This window comes from Marmota monax, unplaced genomic scaffold (genome assembly GCF_021218885.2).
Source record: "Marmota monax isolate L192 unplaced genomic scaffold, Marmota_monax_Labrador192_F-V1.1 WCK01_AAM20220418_F8-fsc00020, whole genome shotgun sequence".
In the NCBI taxonomy this organism is placed as follows: domain Eukaryota; kingdom Metazoa; phylum Chordata; class Mammalia; order Rodentia; family Sciuridae; genus Marmota; species Marmota monax.
This window is the reverse complement of record NW_026692912.1, coordinates 5151547-5164441: the sequence shown is the minus strand read 5'-3', so window position 1 is coordinate 5164441 and position 12895 is coordinate 5151547. Positions and strand designations below refer to the sequence as shown.

At 37.9% G+C, this 12895-nt stretch overlaps 1 protein-coding gene and 1 long non-coding RNA gene across 2 annotated transcripts in view; one reads left to right on the top strand and one right to left on the bottom strand.

The window, feature by feature from the left end:
• LOC124097210 (uncharacterized) overlaps nt 1-2443 on the bottom strand; it is a 29109-nt gene extending 26666 nt beyond the window's left edge. Inside the window, exon 1 of the long non-coding RNA XR_006853153.2 lies at nt 2204-2443. This is a non-coding gene — a long non-coding RNA (uncharacterized LOC124097210). The remainder of the gene's footprint in view (nt 1-2203) is intronic.
• The window catches only part of Svep1 (sushi, von Willebrand factor type A, EGF and pentraxin domain containing 1), a 177261-nt gene that overhangs the window by 18886 nt on the left and 145480 nt on the right, over nt 1-12895 (top strand). The window contains exons 2-3 of the mRNA XM_046451540.2: nt 7713-7968; nt 11121-11297. Coding sequence (XP_046307496.1) covers nt 7713-7968; nt 11121-11297 — 433 coding nt within the window. The remainder of the gene's footprint in view (nt 1-7712; nt 7969-11120; nt 11298-12895) is intronic.

Below are 12895 nucleotides of genomic sequence, written 5' to 3'. Positions count from 1 at the left end.
GAATGGTTTATTTTATGCACATTAGAAGAATTTAGAAAAGTTTCAAAGAGGATCAAACTTTTATCTAAATTCTGAATAACTACTAAAAGGTAGAGGCAGATAATATTGGAAGATTCCTTGCATTCTTGGAAAATAGTCTTTTATTTAAACAGTTGAGCATGCCTTCCATTATTTTAATAAAGATAATTTATCATATTATTCCTATATTTTTGTTTACCAAAAAACCTAGCATTTGGGGCCAGGTGTGGTGGTGCATGCCTGTAATCCCAGGGGCTCAGGAGGCTTAGACAGTAGGATCCCACGTTCAAAGCCAGCCTCAGCAAAAGCAAGGTGCTAAGCAACTCAGTGAGATCCTGTCTCTAAATAGAATACAAAATAGGGATGGGGATGTGGCTTAATGGTCAAGTGCCCCTAAGTTCAATCCCTAGTAGGCACCCCCAGCAAAAAAAACCCTAGCATTTTGGGTTATTAACCTTTTTTACATTAGGACAATAATTGTGTTCCAATGATTGTGTTGTAAAGTTAGACTTAGTCATTTTAATCCAGTTTGAGAAACAAGCTTTATCATATAAAAGGGAAAGGTATTTGAATATTATTTGAATTCAATTTGATGGTATTTATTTGGAATTACGTTTGTCAGTGAGATTGGTCAGCAACTTTCTATACTAAAATTTTGGCTAACTTTTATGGTTTGCATTTCTGACGTTTTATCTCTTATGAACAATGTGGATTTCCAAGTTGTTCACTCTATTTTGAGTTTCCCTGCATTACTTTCTTATGAAATTCTTCTCTCGTGTACATCTCTCTTTTCATCTTAGCCTATTCTCTTTCTGTGGATTTCAGTTCTTGTTTTCATAGAGGCTCTGAATTTCTAAATTCTAGTGATACAAGCATCATTTCATCATGCTTATTTTCTTCCTATTTCAGTATTAAATGATGTCCTCTTCTAAATCCTCAAATTGATTTTGCATTTATTGGATTTACAGAATATTTTCATAGGCCTTCTCTAGACATATTTTTTTTTAATCTGAGTATGAGGCTACTATGATCTTGGCCTACACTATCCAGTCTTCTAGCCACTAGCCACATTTGTCTACTTAAATCTAAATTAATTAAAATTATTAAATAAAATTATGAATTTAGTCCTTCATTTGCAACAGACTTGTTTCAAATGCTCCATAGTCACATGTGGCAAGTGACCACTGTATTGAGCTTAATAGATAATCTGTCAATCATCCCAGAAAGTTCTGTTGGACAGTGTTGACCTGAGCCCTCTTCTTTAAACAAACATAGCATGTGGCTTATTTTTAACTTCTTTTGCTGATCATTTGGGTAAGTTATCAGTTCTTTTCAATAATCATAATAGATAGCACATTTTACACTCATGGGTTCCAACACTTATTTTACTCGCTTATTTATCATTTGCTGCAAACACTTTGGCTATACTTATTTATTCGTGGATGAAGAAAAACAGAAGGAAAAGAAAGAAAAACCTTCCACTCTATTTGATTTCTTTGAATATTTCTGTTTGATAAAATATAGAATGTAAGATAAAGTATAAGAATTCACTCTGAAAAGCAGAACTAATTCCTAGAAAGCATTAATTACACGCACTTGACATGAATAAATAAAACACTGAACTGGAGATGAGAAATAAGGGGATAGACAACAAACTGAAATTAAAACAAAACTGGCCAAAAACTGGAAGGAATAAAGAGAGGAACCCAACAAGATAGAGAAATATTATAACAGGAAAAATAAAGTTCAATACCAAGAGTAATTCTAAACCAGAAGTAGAAGGGGAAAAAAAAAAAAAAAACCCAACACAGACATGGAAGAAAAGCTTGAGATATTGCTACCAGATCCAAAAGAAAGTAGGATTAACTTCTTTTTTCCATAAATAATTTTTAAAAAATATGAAACAATGAATCTCTCTTGAATTGAAAAACATAAATATTCAAATTAAAACATTAACTATGATAACAGATGAAGATTAGTGAAATTCTAGAATGGGAAAGGTGAGGAAAGTATTGTAAGTTCTGATGCCTCGCTTGTCCTTAACATTTCCTAACAAAGAAAAGAATATGTGAAAATAAGTTGGAATAGTTCATTTACTGATTTTCTGCTCCTTGGTAAGTAGCTTGAAAGGATTTCAGTGGACATTAGGTCACAGTAACAAATTCTGTAAAAGATAGCTAGTTACCTTCTCTAGTTAGTATTCCTCATCAAGACTGGTGACAATGGACAACCGTAGCTAAGGCCATGTCGTAGTTGATATTCTATCTGCATGGAGTTTAATTATTGCAGGCCAAGAGCAAATCCTGTCCCCATTCCAGACTGGTTGTGACCTCTGACTTTCTTTTAAGACCATTTTTCAAAACAGCTCTCTTGTGGCCTGACTCGGGGTGGGGGTGGAGGTACAGTCTTGTGTAATGGTGATGGATCTCGGTTGTTAGAACGCTGTTACACAATCCTGCATTTTTATCATTCTAATGACTTTTGCTGGACTCGGGAAGCGTACTCCCCTGCCAGATATTTATACAAGCTCATCAGGGACTTGATACAATACAGATGGTGATAACCTTTTGCCATACAAAGTCCATGTTGAATTTTTCTTTGCCAGCAAAGCATTTGCCTCATTCACTATTCTGAACCAGAAAATTGCTGTTTCTGAAATGCCTCAGCAAGGATACCAGATGATGTAAACAATTTCAGGAACACTGGAAAGAAAAGTGCCAAGCTTGTACCCCGTTCCACAGACATTACCACAGAACCATTTACTTCTTCAGTCTTGGTATAAAAAAATGTCCTTATTGGATTATGTTTTTATTCAAGCATGATGAAGCACAAAGTTGGGGGGACTGTGAATTATTTTCAGTAAATCATCCACCCCTCCCCTATCTTTAAAGAACATTCCAAACCCAGATCTTGTGTAATTCTTTGCTTGAACTACTAGTCCTGCCATTCTTCTTGCTATTTTAAGCTTAATATATCTGTTTTGCCAACAGATATAATGGTTCCTGTAAATACTTACCAGTTCTCTGTAAGAAGGGAAGGAAAATAGAATCACAGCTTGGAGTGTTCTGTGTATAATGTATAGTACAGGAAGAAGTCTCTGTTTAATCCTAACTTGGATGTTAAGGAATGTTATTGAGAGCTAAGATTCATATTCCAAGAGAACATTTATTTCAGAAGTACAATAAAGGCACAAAAAGAAAATTTTACCTTTCTTATATACAACTATGTGAAACATCACACACACAGGCACACACAGAATAGTAGTTTACCTTAAAATGTGGTTTACCTGAAAATGTTTCTTTTAAGGTAAACTACTATTCTCTGCAGACCAATTCACTCAACTAACTCTCTCCAGTGTCTAAGAGTTGATGCACTCCATTTTTTCATTAATTCACTCATCAAATAGATATTTATGAGCACATACTCTTTGCCAGACACTATCAAGAATACTATACTGAAAGCCAGGCATGATAGCCTATGCCTGTAACCCCAGCTACTCAGCAGGGTGAGGCAGGAGGATTGCAAGATCAAAGTCAGCTTCAGCAACTTAGTGAGACAGATGTCTCAAAATGAAATTTAAGGGAAAGGAGCTGGGGATGTAGCTCAGGGGGAGAGTACTCACCTAGCCTGCACAAGAACCTGGATTTTGTTCTCAGTATTGCTGAAATACCTTGTTAAAAAGAAATTTCACATTTCCCCCCTCTTCTCCTTTCCATTATTAGTCTCACTTGTGTCTTGATGACTGTTAACTCCCATGACCTTGTAGAAGAGACGTAATTCACGGTAAGCACAAGAGGAATGTAGAATGTCCATGGAGGTGAGATTACGCCTGCTGAGTGGAACAGCTAGAAGGAAAAAGAATTCATCATTTAGTCAAGAACAAGGACACAGAAGCACAGCTTGCACATCTTAGAGTATTAAAACTGGGACTTACCCTTGGAATATGGAAAAGGATAATTTCAAATACAAATTAAATAACGTCTTACTTCATGTCCTCCATATCAGATCATTGGACTTTTACCCAGAGATGGTACTGAATGAAAAAAAAACAAATATATATGTGAGTGTGTGTGTATTTAGGTTCATTCTGATTGTTGTTTATATTATAGGTCTCCCCACCCCAATGTATACTAACTAAAAATGTAAACACATATATACATACACATATATACAGAGGAGCCTCTTCTGGCTAGTTCCTGGCCTCTCTGGTCAACCCTGGATTAAGTCTTTTAATAGATTCTTGGCTTTCTGTCATGAAAGGCTGTTGAAGCTCATGTTGTCCATTTCTCACCTGAACCTGAAATAAACCATTTCTTCAAGAATTCCTGGCTCCTTCTGGTGGGCAGGACATTTGGGGACTATCATCAGGGCTTTAAAGATGCTTCTTTCTACTGAGGCTGGTCCTTGCTCCTGTTTTTGTGGATATGTTCCAATGTGTCTTTGGAATGGATTCCTAGAAGTGGGTTATTGGGTCAAATGATGAGATAGGAAAATTTTAATGAAGAATGTTATAAGACAATTCTCAAGCTCAATTGGAAAAGAAGCATTTTAAGGTAAACCACAAACATTTTGAGAGAGAGAAAAAAAAAGATGAGTATTTTCTTTACCAGATATGAAAAAAAATTACTATAAAGCTATAGCACCTGAAAACATGTGATATTGGCCGAGAACAGACAAGTAGGTTAAAAAAAAAAAAAAAACAGAATGGAGAGACTACAACCAAGGAAAAAATGAATAAATCAGTAAATCATTTTGCAAAAATTACTTATCCCGATGAATAAAAATAAAGGTAAAATAAATACCAAAGGGGAAAAAAACTGTGGATTTAGGAATTTTTAAAAATTAAATATGCATTTAATATACAAGTGAATATCTTAGCAAATTGTGGGGGGAAGTTTTCTAAAGCAAGATACAGGAGGTAAGGATTATTACAAGATTTTGACCCAGCAGCTGGAAAAACTGCTGAGGTATAGGTTTCTCTTTATGGACAGATATTTATTGACCATTTTCTCTTTGTTAGGCAGTACTCTAGATTCTGGATATTGAGGAATTGAAAAAAATGGATAAAAATAACTGCCTTCAAGGAAATCACATTTGGGGAGAAGCCCAGGCCTTCATTGAAGCTGTTCTTGCCCTTGACATTCTGGGCCTACCACTTCTGAATATCTTTGAGTGTCTTTAACACAAAGGTGTTATGTAAAGTGATCTCTTTCTCTTCCATCCCTGATATTCTTCCTTGTAAAATGTGAGAAAGCAGTGTTCCAAAAGATATTCTCTACCTACCTTTCAAGATATCCCAAGGTTCAATCAGGAATAGATGTTGTGTATAAAAGATAAAATATGTCACTATCTGCTGTTGAACAATTTTTATAAAAAAAAATCTCTATTTTCCTGATGTTACACTTTGAAACTCTAATACACCTGATGACGAAAACTCTAGATATTTGCAAGAAGGTTCAAAAATCAGTTTCTCAAATACTTTTATAAACTGAGTCACATTCAGGATTCTTTCTCTTCCTCCCCAAAGTCAAGTGAAAGCCCTGGTGCTTATGCAGAGCTGCTTAGGGGGTGCTCTCCTCTCAGCACTGACATGTTCTGCACTTCCGTCTTCTATGGTGTACAATTGTCTCATCACTGGTCATGACGGTCATCGTTGGACATTGGCACATTTGTTGGTTAGTTTTGTAGACCTTTGGTGCCCCTAGGACTCCTTGGACCTCTTCATACTTATGTGACCAGAGAGAGATACATCTCCATCTGGCTTTGGCTCACATGGTCCATGGCGCCATCCCTTGCCGAACACATGGATCTTAATATGATGTTGGCTTTCTCCCTTCTATACCCCTTTAGGAATATGGAGGACTCATCAGGTCCTCTCTCCTTTAACACCCACATAATTGTACTGCATTGTCCCATGTCATCATGATCAAGGGCACTACTGTGGGACAGCCAGTACCTGAATATCCCAATAGACAGAGGACCTATGAATCCCTATGCCTAGGGGGTTGTTTAGTGATCACCCCTTCTTCTGTGACTGAGTTGGGAGTTGGAGAAATTGGTGGAGAATTCAAGACCTCACAGCAATGTCTGACATCTCTTGTTCTCTAATTCTTTCACTCTCCCTGTCCTCAGAGATTCATTTCTTGTCTCAAGGGTAGAAAAATCTCATATTTATCAAGAATTTATCCCAAATCCTGTCCTTCATCAAAAGATATCTTTTTAAACTCTGAAAACTAAGACGTGAAACTGTTGACTGGGCCCCTTGTTTCCATATTGAGGGGCTGTCCTTTGACATCTTGCACATTATTCTGTCACACAAACTGCCCTCTGTGCCCATCTTCACCATGTTCCCATCTGTGCTGTTTCCTGGATCTCACTTGGTTTTATAGAAGGAGCGGGATGAAGTGTTTGAATACCTCTTGTCAAACTGCTGGCTTTCCAGATGTTTTCTGGAGTCACTTTTTGTTTAATTTATTTTAAGTTCAAGTTTAACATCTTTAACTATAACTCACAGACACAAATGAAATTTCAAGTAAGGCTTATTGAATTATAATACTTAATATTGAGTGTATACAAAAGGAAATTGCTTTCTACAGATGTGAATTGTACAATCTGAGGGAATCTGGATCCTATAGTGAGTCTGGCCCCTGAAGTGAATTGAATCAGACTTATTGTTAAGTTACAGTACCTCTTTTTTAATTTCTATAAAACTTAGGATACAATTGTTGCTCTTCCTGTCTAGCTACTGGAAAACATGCAGAGTTTCTTGAATTACTATCTAATAAACATGAATGCCTTCTAAGCAATTGCCAGAAAACACACCCTGGCACTTCTTTACCTTTCCTACCCAATTCTAATGAAAATCATCAAAGATGAATTGGAAACAATACCAGAATCACCTCTGGAGCTCTCAGCCTTTATGGTTTGATGTTACAGAACACAGTGGCAATAAATAGAATGCCGGTTTAAAAGGATTTTTTTTCCCTTCCATCTGTGGAGAAGGAATAGCATATAATATTGTAAAACAGAATTCACTTGTCCTAAAATAATAAAGCCCAGGGTAGGATTTAGTGAATCAATGTTTTCTCATGAAGATAGGACACCGCCAAAAACAGCGGATTTTATGCTAATACTGGGTGGTCCAGAAGAGATGGAGTATTGAATCCATTCTACATTTTTGAAGGAGCAATGGAAAAACAAATATAGAAGAAGGTCAGCCATTATTAACTCTGGAAAAGACACTCTGCTAAAATTTCTTCCCATTAGGCTTTAAGGGTTCATCATACAGAGGTTTAGATGGATGCATAGAGAAGTAGACATAGAGAGAAATACTAGACTCAGATTTGATTGATATATTATGAGAGCCTGGAAAATCAATAAAAGACAGCCTAACAATAAATAATAACATTCATTTAAAAATTCATCCCATAAACACTTGTTGCTCTTCATCAGTGAGCTCCATAGAGAGGATGATGATGATACATCTAAACTTCTGTGGTATATTGTGTTTCTGTGGAAGACCGTGGTAGACTCTGGGCTGGGTCTGTTTTGGTTTTACTCTCACTGAGCAGGGCTTCCCTTCCTCCACGATGTGAAATGCTAATGATCTTCTCGAGTGTGCTCTTCCATAAGGAGGGAGCACGTAGTGAGCAACATAATGCAATCTCAGACTGATGCTCTCTGTTTCTTTACAGAAAATTCTTAGTCATTCCAGAGAAAACTCCACCAAAGTTATATTTCTCATCACTGATGGATATTCCAATGGAGGAGATCCCAGGCCAATTGCAGCATCACTGAGAGATTTTGGTGTGGAGATCTTCACTTTTGGCATATGGCAAGGAAACATTCGGGAACTCAATGATATGGCTTCCACCCCGAAGGAGGAACACTGCTACCTGCTTCACAGTTTTGAAGAATTTGAGGCTTTAGCACGCCGGGCATTGCATGAAGGTAATGGAGCCTAATGTCTAACAAAGGTGCCTTTAAGTGGGGTTTCCCTATCATTGCCTGATGTTATATCAAACCCTTCTAAGGTTCTTGCTGAGCGTGATGCCCATGTGTGCTTTGGCTATCACAAGTTGTGCTGAACTTCATAGAGACGACATTCTGAACTTGCAACAAGAGAACTTGTTTTGTTTTCTTTCGTAACAGCTGTGATATATTTTCACTAGAATATCCATATGTTCCCACCTAGAACCATTAGAATCATTGGTGGAATGAACTGAGGTGTGTTTGGAGGCCACACACAGAGTAGGAAGTCTTGACTTAGATCTCATTTGCAGTTATCTGGACAGATGAAGTAAACATTCAGAGACTTGCACAGTGAATCTCAAAAGAATGTTTCCAGGAATACACATGAAGATATAGGGACGATGAATACTAAACACATATTTCTTGCCCTGACAATTTGAAGATAAATATGTTTTTGTATAAGCTTAATTGTGGTCAACCCTAAAAGGGAAGAAAATCAGCAAATGCCCTCATTAGAGTTCTTTGTACACCGTGTACAAGAATGTGCAGTTGTATAAGAGGAGTTAGATGAACGTTCCCGTCATCGTATGGGCATGTGTCTTGGTGAGCCAGGAGATGAGAATGCAGACTGCAAAGAGAAGACAGGGTGTCTGGCAAAGTGGCAAATTAGGCTTGATCCTTGCAGGTGTCCATATACAGGTCCCATTTCAGGGGAAAACCAGGGCCACACAAGATTCCAGCCAATTAATGATGCTCATAATAAGCAGGTGAGCCTACTGTGGTGCAATTTCAGGCTGTAGCGGTAGTTATTTAAACAAAACAAAACAAAAAAACCTCTCTGAGAGAGGACACTGGTAAAAGATTTTGGAAACTAGAATCTCAGTGAAATGGGCCAAGATTGGGTCAGGGCTTAGAAGCAGCAGGAAAATAGGCTTGGAAGTAAAGAAGTTTGTATTTAAATTCTGAGCCTATGACTTAATGAAGTCTAGATTTTAAGGGTGAAGTCTGAAAAGTCTAGTGTGCCTGGATTTGAATTCCTGTTTTGTCACCTGCTGGCTAACTGGTTTTTGACAGTGTCTATGTTCTACACTTCTTAGGTTTCTTATTATTAGAATATAGGTAATGAGACAATGCATACTTCATAGATTTGTCATAAGAAATAAATGCATTAGTACATACAAAGTTATTAGAAAGTTACTGCTGGCTCCAAAACTATCCATTGTAATTATGTCTTAGTTATTACTTATTAAATATCAATATTGATTAATTAATAATTCTTTATCTTGGGCAATTTATATAACAACTGTGAGCTTCAATTTTATATCCTATCAAAAATGGAGAATATTATAGTATGTACCACATAATTTTTTTTCAGAGGATTAAAACAAAATACTTAAACTTCACCTAGTTATTTATTGTATCTGGCACATGGCAGGAATCCTGAGACTGTGATGACCTTTGTTTCTCCTTTTCTTCAGGGAAAGCAATGTGTTAGGTGGAAGAATAGGGCAGCTGCACTTGGAAACAGTGGCTGTGACTAGATGAGGGCATGAGGTCATAGGTGTTGTTAGAAACCAGTGTTATAGAGGACGAATCTCCAATCTGTCTTCTAAGACTGGTGCCTTTTGTGTCAGTGTGAATTAACCAGAAACTAAGTAGGATGGAGCTTTCAAGGAAAGGGTTTTGGATTCTATAATGCAACAGCTTTAAAAGCCAGTATGTTGTTTACACTAAAATCTAGAATGCATAATACTTTGGTAGATTTCCCATATCTGGTAAGAAGAAACCCTGTTTTTATTAGAAAGACATGATTAGATCAAAGGCCATGAGTTCTTTCCCTTGGCTTTATAATCTCTAAAGCTACTTTTATTTTGGACAGATCCACTTTTCATGTTGAAATTGTCTATGTTTCTAGCCATGCTCAATAAGCCTACAGAATAATAGCTTTATTTCATATAAAATTCTTCCATTTGTTTCTCTCCCAGATTTGAACGCTACAGCGTTGACCATCCTTGACACTTAAGTTTTTCCTGCTTTCCTAAGTTGTTCACTGTAAAATAAACTTGTGACCCAATGTGTCAGAACCAAGTCTTCAGGGCCCCTGTCATAGGTCTTTTTCATCCACATCAGAGTATACTGGGTAGATTTTAATGTGGTGCCTGGCCTCTTTCTTGTTCTGGCCTCTTCCCCTTGGGGCTGAAGTCTTCCTTTTACATCGCCCCTATTTGTTATTCACTTTGTTATACATGGAAACAGACACTCCATCATTGAGCACATCATCAATCTCTTTCCCAGGTATGCACTCGCAGTCTCTGTGTCTTGTGACACTCAGTCACTTGAGTTCCTGCCACAGGCCCATCCCTATATCTGGACCTAACACTCTGGACCTAAATGGACTTACTGCTTGCCCCATTCCTGGCATCCATTCCTGACCGTCATATTCAACCTTTCCCTGCCTTGTTAAGTCACTTTTGAAACTGCTCTGCTCAGGCTGGTGGTGGGCATGGCTCGTGTAATCAGAATGGTCTCTGTTAACATTAACATGTGTCAATGTATTTAAATTTGAGACACAGACCAGATCCTGGTTTTATCACTTAGCTTATGTGGGTGCTGTTCTTTAAGTCTTTAATCAAATAGCAAAGTGATGGAATTTAATCTAAAGTCAGTAGCTCACAATCAACATCCTTATTCAACAGTCAGAATTGCAGTTTTACTTCTAACTTGAACAAGGAACTTGGGTATCTGGTTACTGCTGCCTGACCTCATTCAGAGGCGGTGCAACACTGCTGGTTTGGAAGCCAGGAGGATGACCTGAGGAACTGACTGTGTTACTTCCTGCTGCATCTGGAGATTTGTCTCCAAAGTACTTAATTTCTGCCTGACCCTGAGTGGCCCTGAGAACTTATGATGCGGTTCCAGAACTGAAATAACTTAACTGGCTGAAACAAATTCCCAGAGCGTGGTAGCAAATAACACACATTTATATTTGGGTGAGAGTAGAGAGCAAGGAAGCGATTAGACTGATGAGAAAAAGATATTGTCTCCAGCTTGCACTTGAATTTTAGAGACTAAAGAATGTAACATTCAATTGTCAATCACTTTTTAATTGCCCTGTCATATGTTTTTGATAGATCTACCTACTGGGAGTTTCATTCAAGAGGACATGTCCCACTGCTCATACCTCTGTGAAGCTGGAAAAGACTGCTGTGACCGAATGGCAAGCTGTAAATGTGGGACACACACAGGCCAATTTGAATGCATCTGTGAAAAGGGTTATTATGGGAAAGGTCTACAGTATGAGTGTACAGGTAAGTCTCCAGACGGTGTATAACAGTATCAGTTGCCTGTTGTGTAACAAATGATCCCCAAACTTCGTGGCTTAAAACACTGGTTTTTTAATTTATTTGTTTGTTTGTTTTTGACACCAGAAATTGAACCCAGGGGTGCTTAACCATTGAGCCACATCCCCAGCTCTTTTTTTTTTTTTTATGTTCAAACAAGGCCTTGCTAAGTTGCTGAGGGCCTTGACTAATTGCTGATGCTGGCTTTAAACTTGTGATCCTCCTGCCTCAGCCTCCTGAGCCACTGAGATTATAGGTGTATACCACTGCGCCTGCCAAAATAATGTATCTATTGCTCATGAGTGCGGATCATTTGGGCAGCTCTTTTAGCTCTTTTGGTTTTAGCTACTATGAATCATGCTTTTGCCCTCAGCTATGACTAGAGTAGTCTGCCTTCCAGATCTCAGCTGGCTTCAATGCCAGCAGTCAGATGACTGTAGACTGGTCTGAAGTGGTCTGGACTGGGACAAGGAGGCTATCCTCCATGAGGCCTTTCATACCCCATCAGGGTAGCCCAGGCTTGCTTACATGGCCATGGCAGGATATCAAGAGGAAGCCCTCTGCAAGGATAGGTTCAGAATTGGAAGGGGGAAGATTTGAGGTCTTTTGTCATTAATCTACTAGCCAAATCTGTTCCATAGGAACCTACACCAAAATATGTCTCAGTCTGTGTATGAGATTGCAACCAGTGGGATTCCATTCCCTGATCTGAATATACCTTGCTAAATTGTCATGAAAAATGCAACATTTGCTTGATCTTTTGACTCATTGAAAGCCTCCCCAAAAGGGCATCAGAAAGTTCCAAAAGGCTGGGCACAGTCGCACATGCCTGTAATTCCAGCAGCTTTGGAGGCTGAGGCAGGAGTATCTCAAGTTCAAAGTCAGCCTCAGCAACTTAATGAGGCTCTCAGCAACTTGGCAAGACCCTGTCTCATAATTCAAAATAAAAAATAAAAAACAGGCTAGGAATGTGGCTCAGTGGTTAAGAGCCTCTGGGTTCAATCCCTTGTATGGAAAAAAAAAGTTCCAAAATGCTGTGATTTCAAAACGGAATTTACATTGTCAACGTTTGTAAATTTTCCTTTTCTAAAGTTTCTTACAAAAACGTCTTCTTATTTTATTAGAGAGGCATTCTTAATGATTCTCACGCTCTGTGTTATATTTTAGGAAGTATTTAATATTTAAAAGCAGCCTGTGGTTTTTCCGTGTTAGACAGTATTTTATTTATTCTGTTTTTTACCTAAAAAGCAATGTTGTTTTTTTAAAATAACTTACAGATTTTCCATGATTTTTTTGTTTTGGAAAACCGTATTCCCATGGAAATGACACTCACCAGGGAAATGTGGGAGCAGTAGGTTTGGTTTTCTCAGTGTCGTTCGGCTGCTCACTACTAGTTCATGTGAATATTATTTCATTCTGGCATTTGGTAGGTAGCCGGCTCTGCAGCACAGAAACGTGGTCCTCTCTCTATTCAATATGTTCTCTTCCTTTATTCTTTCTTCTTATGGGACATTTCTTCTTGTATCATTATTTTACTCTCTTTTATTCTCATTGTCCCTCTTCTC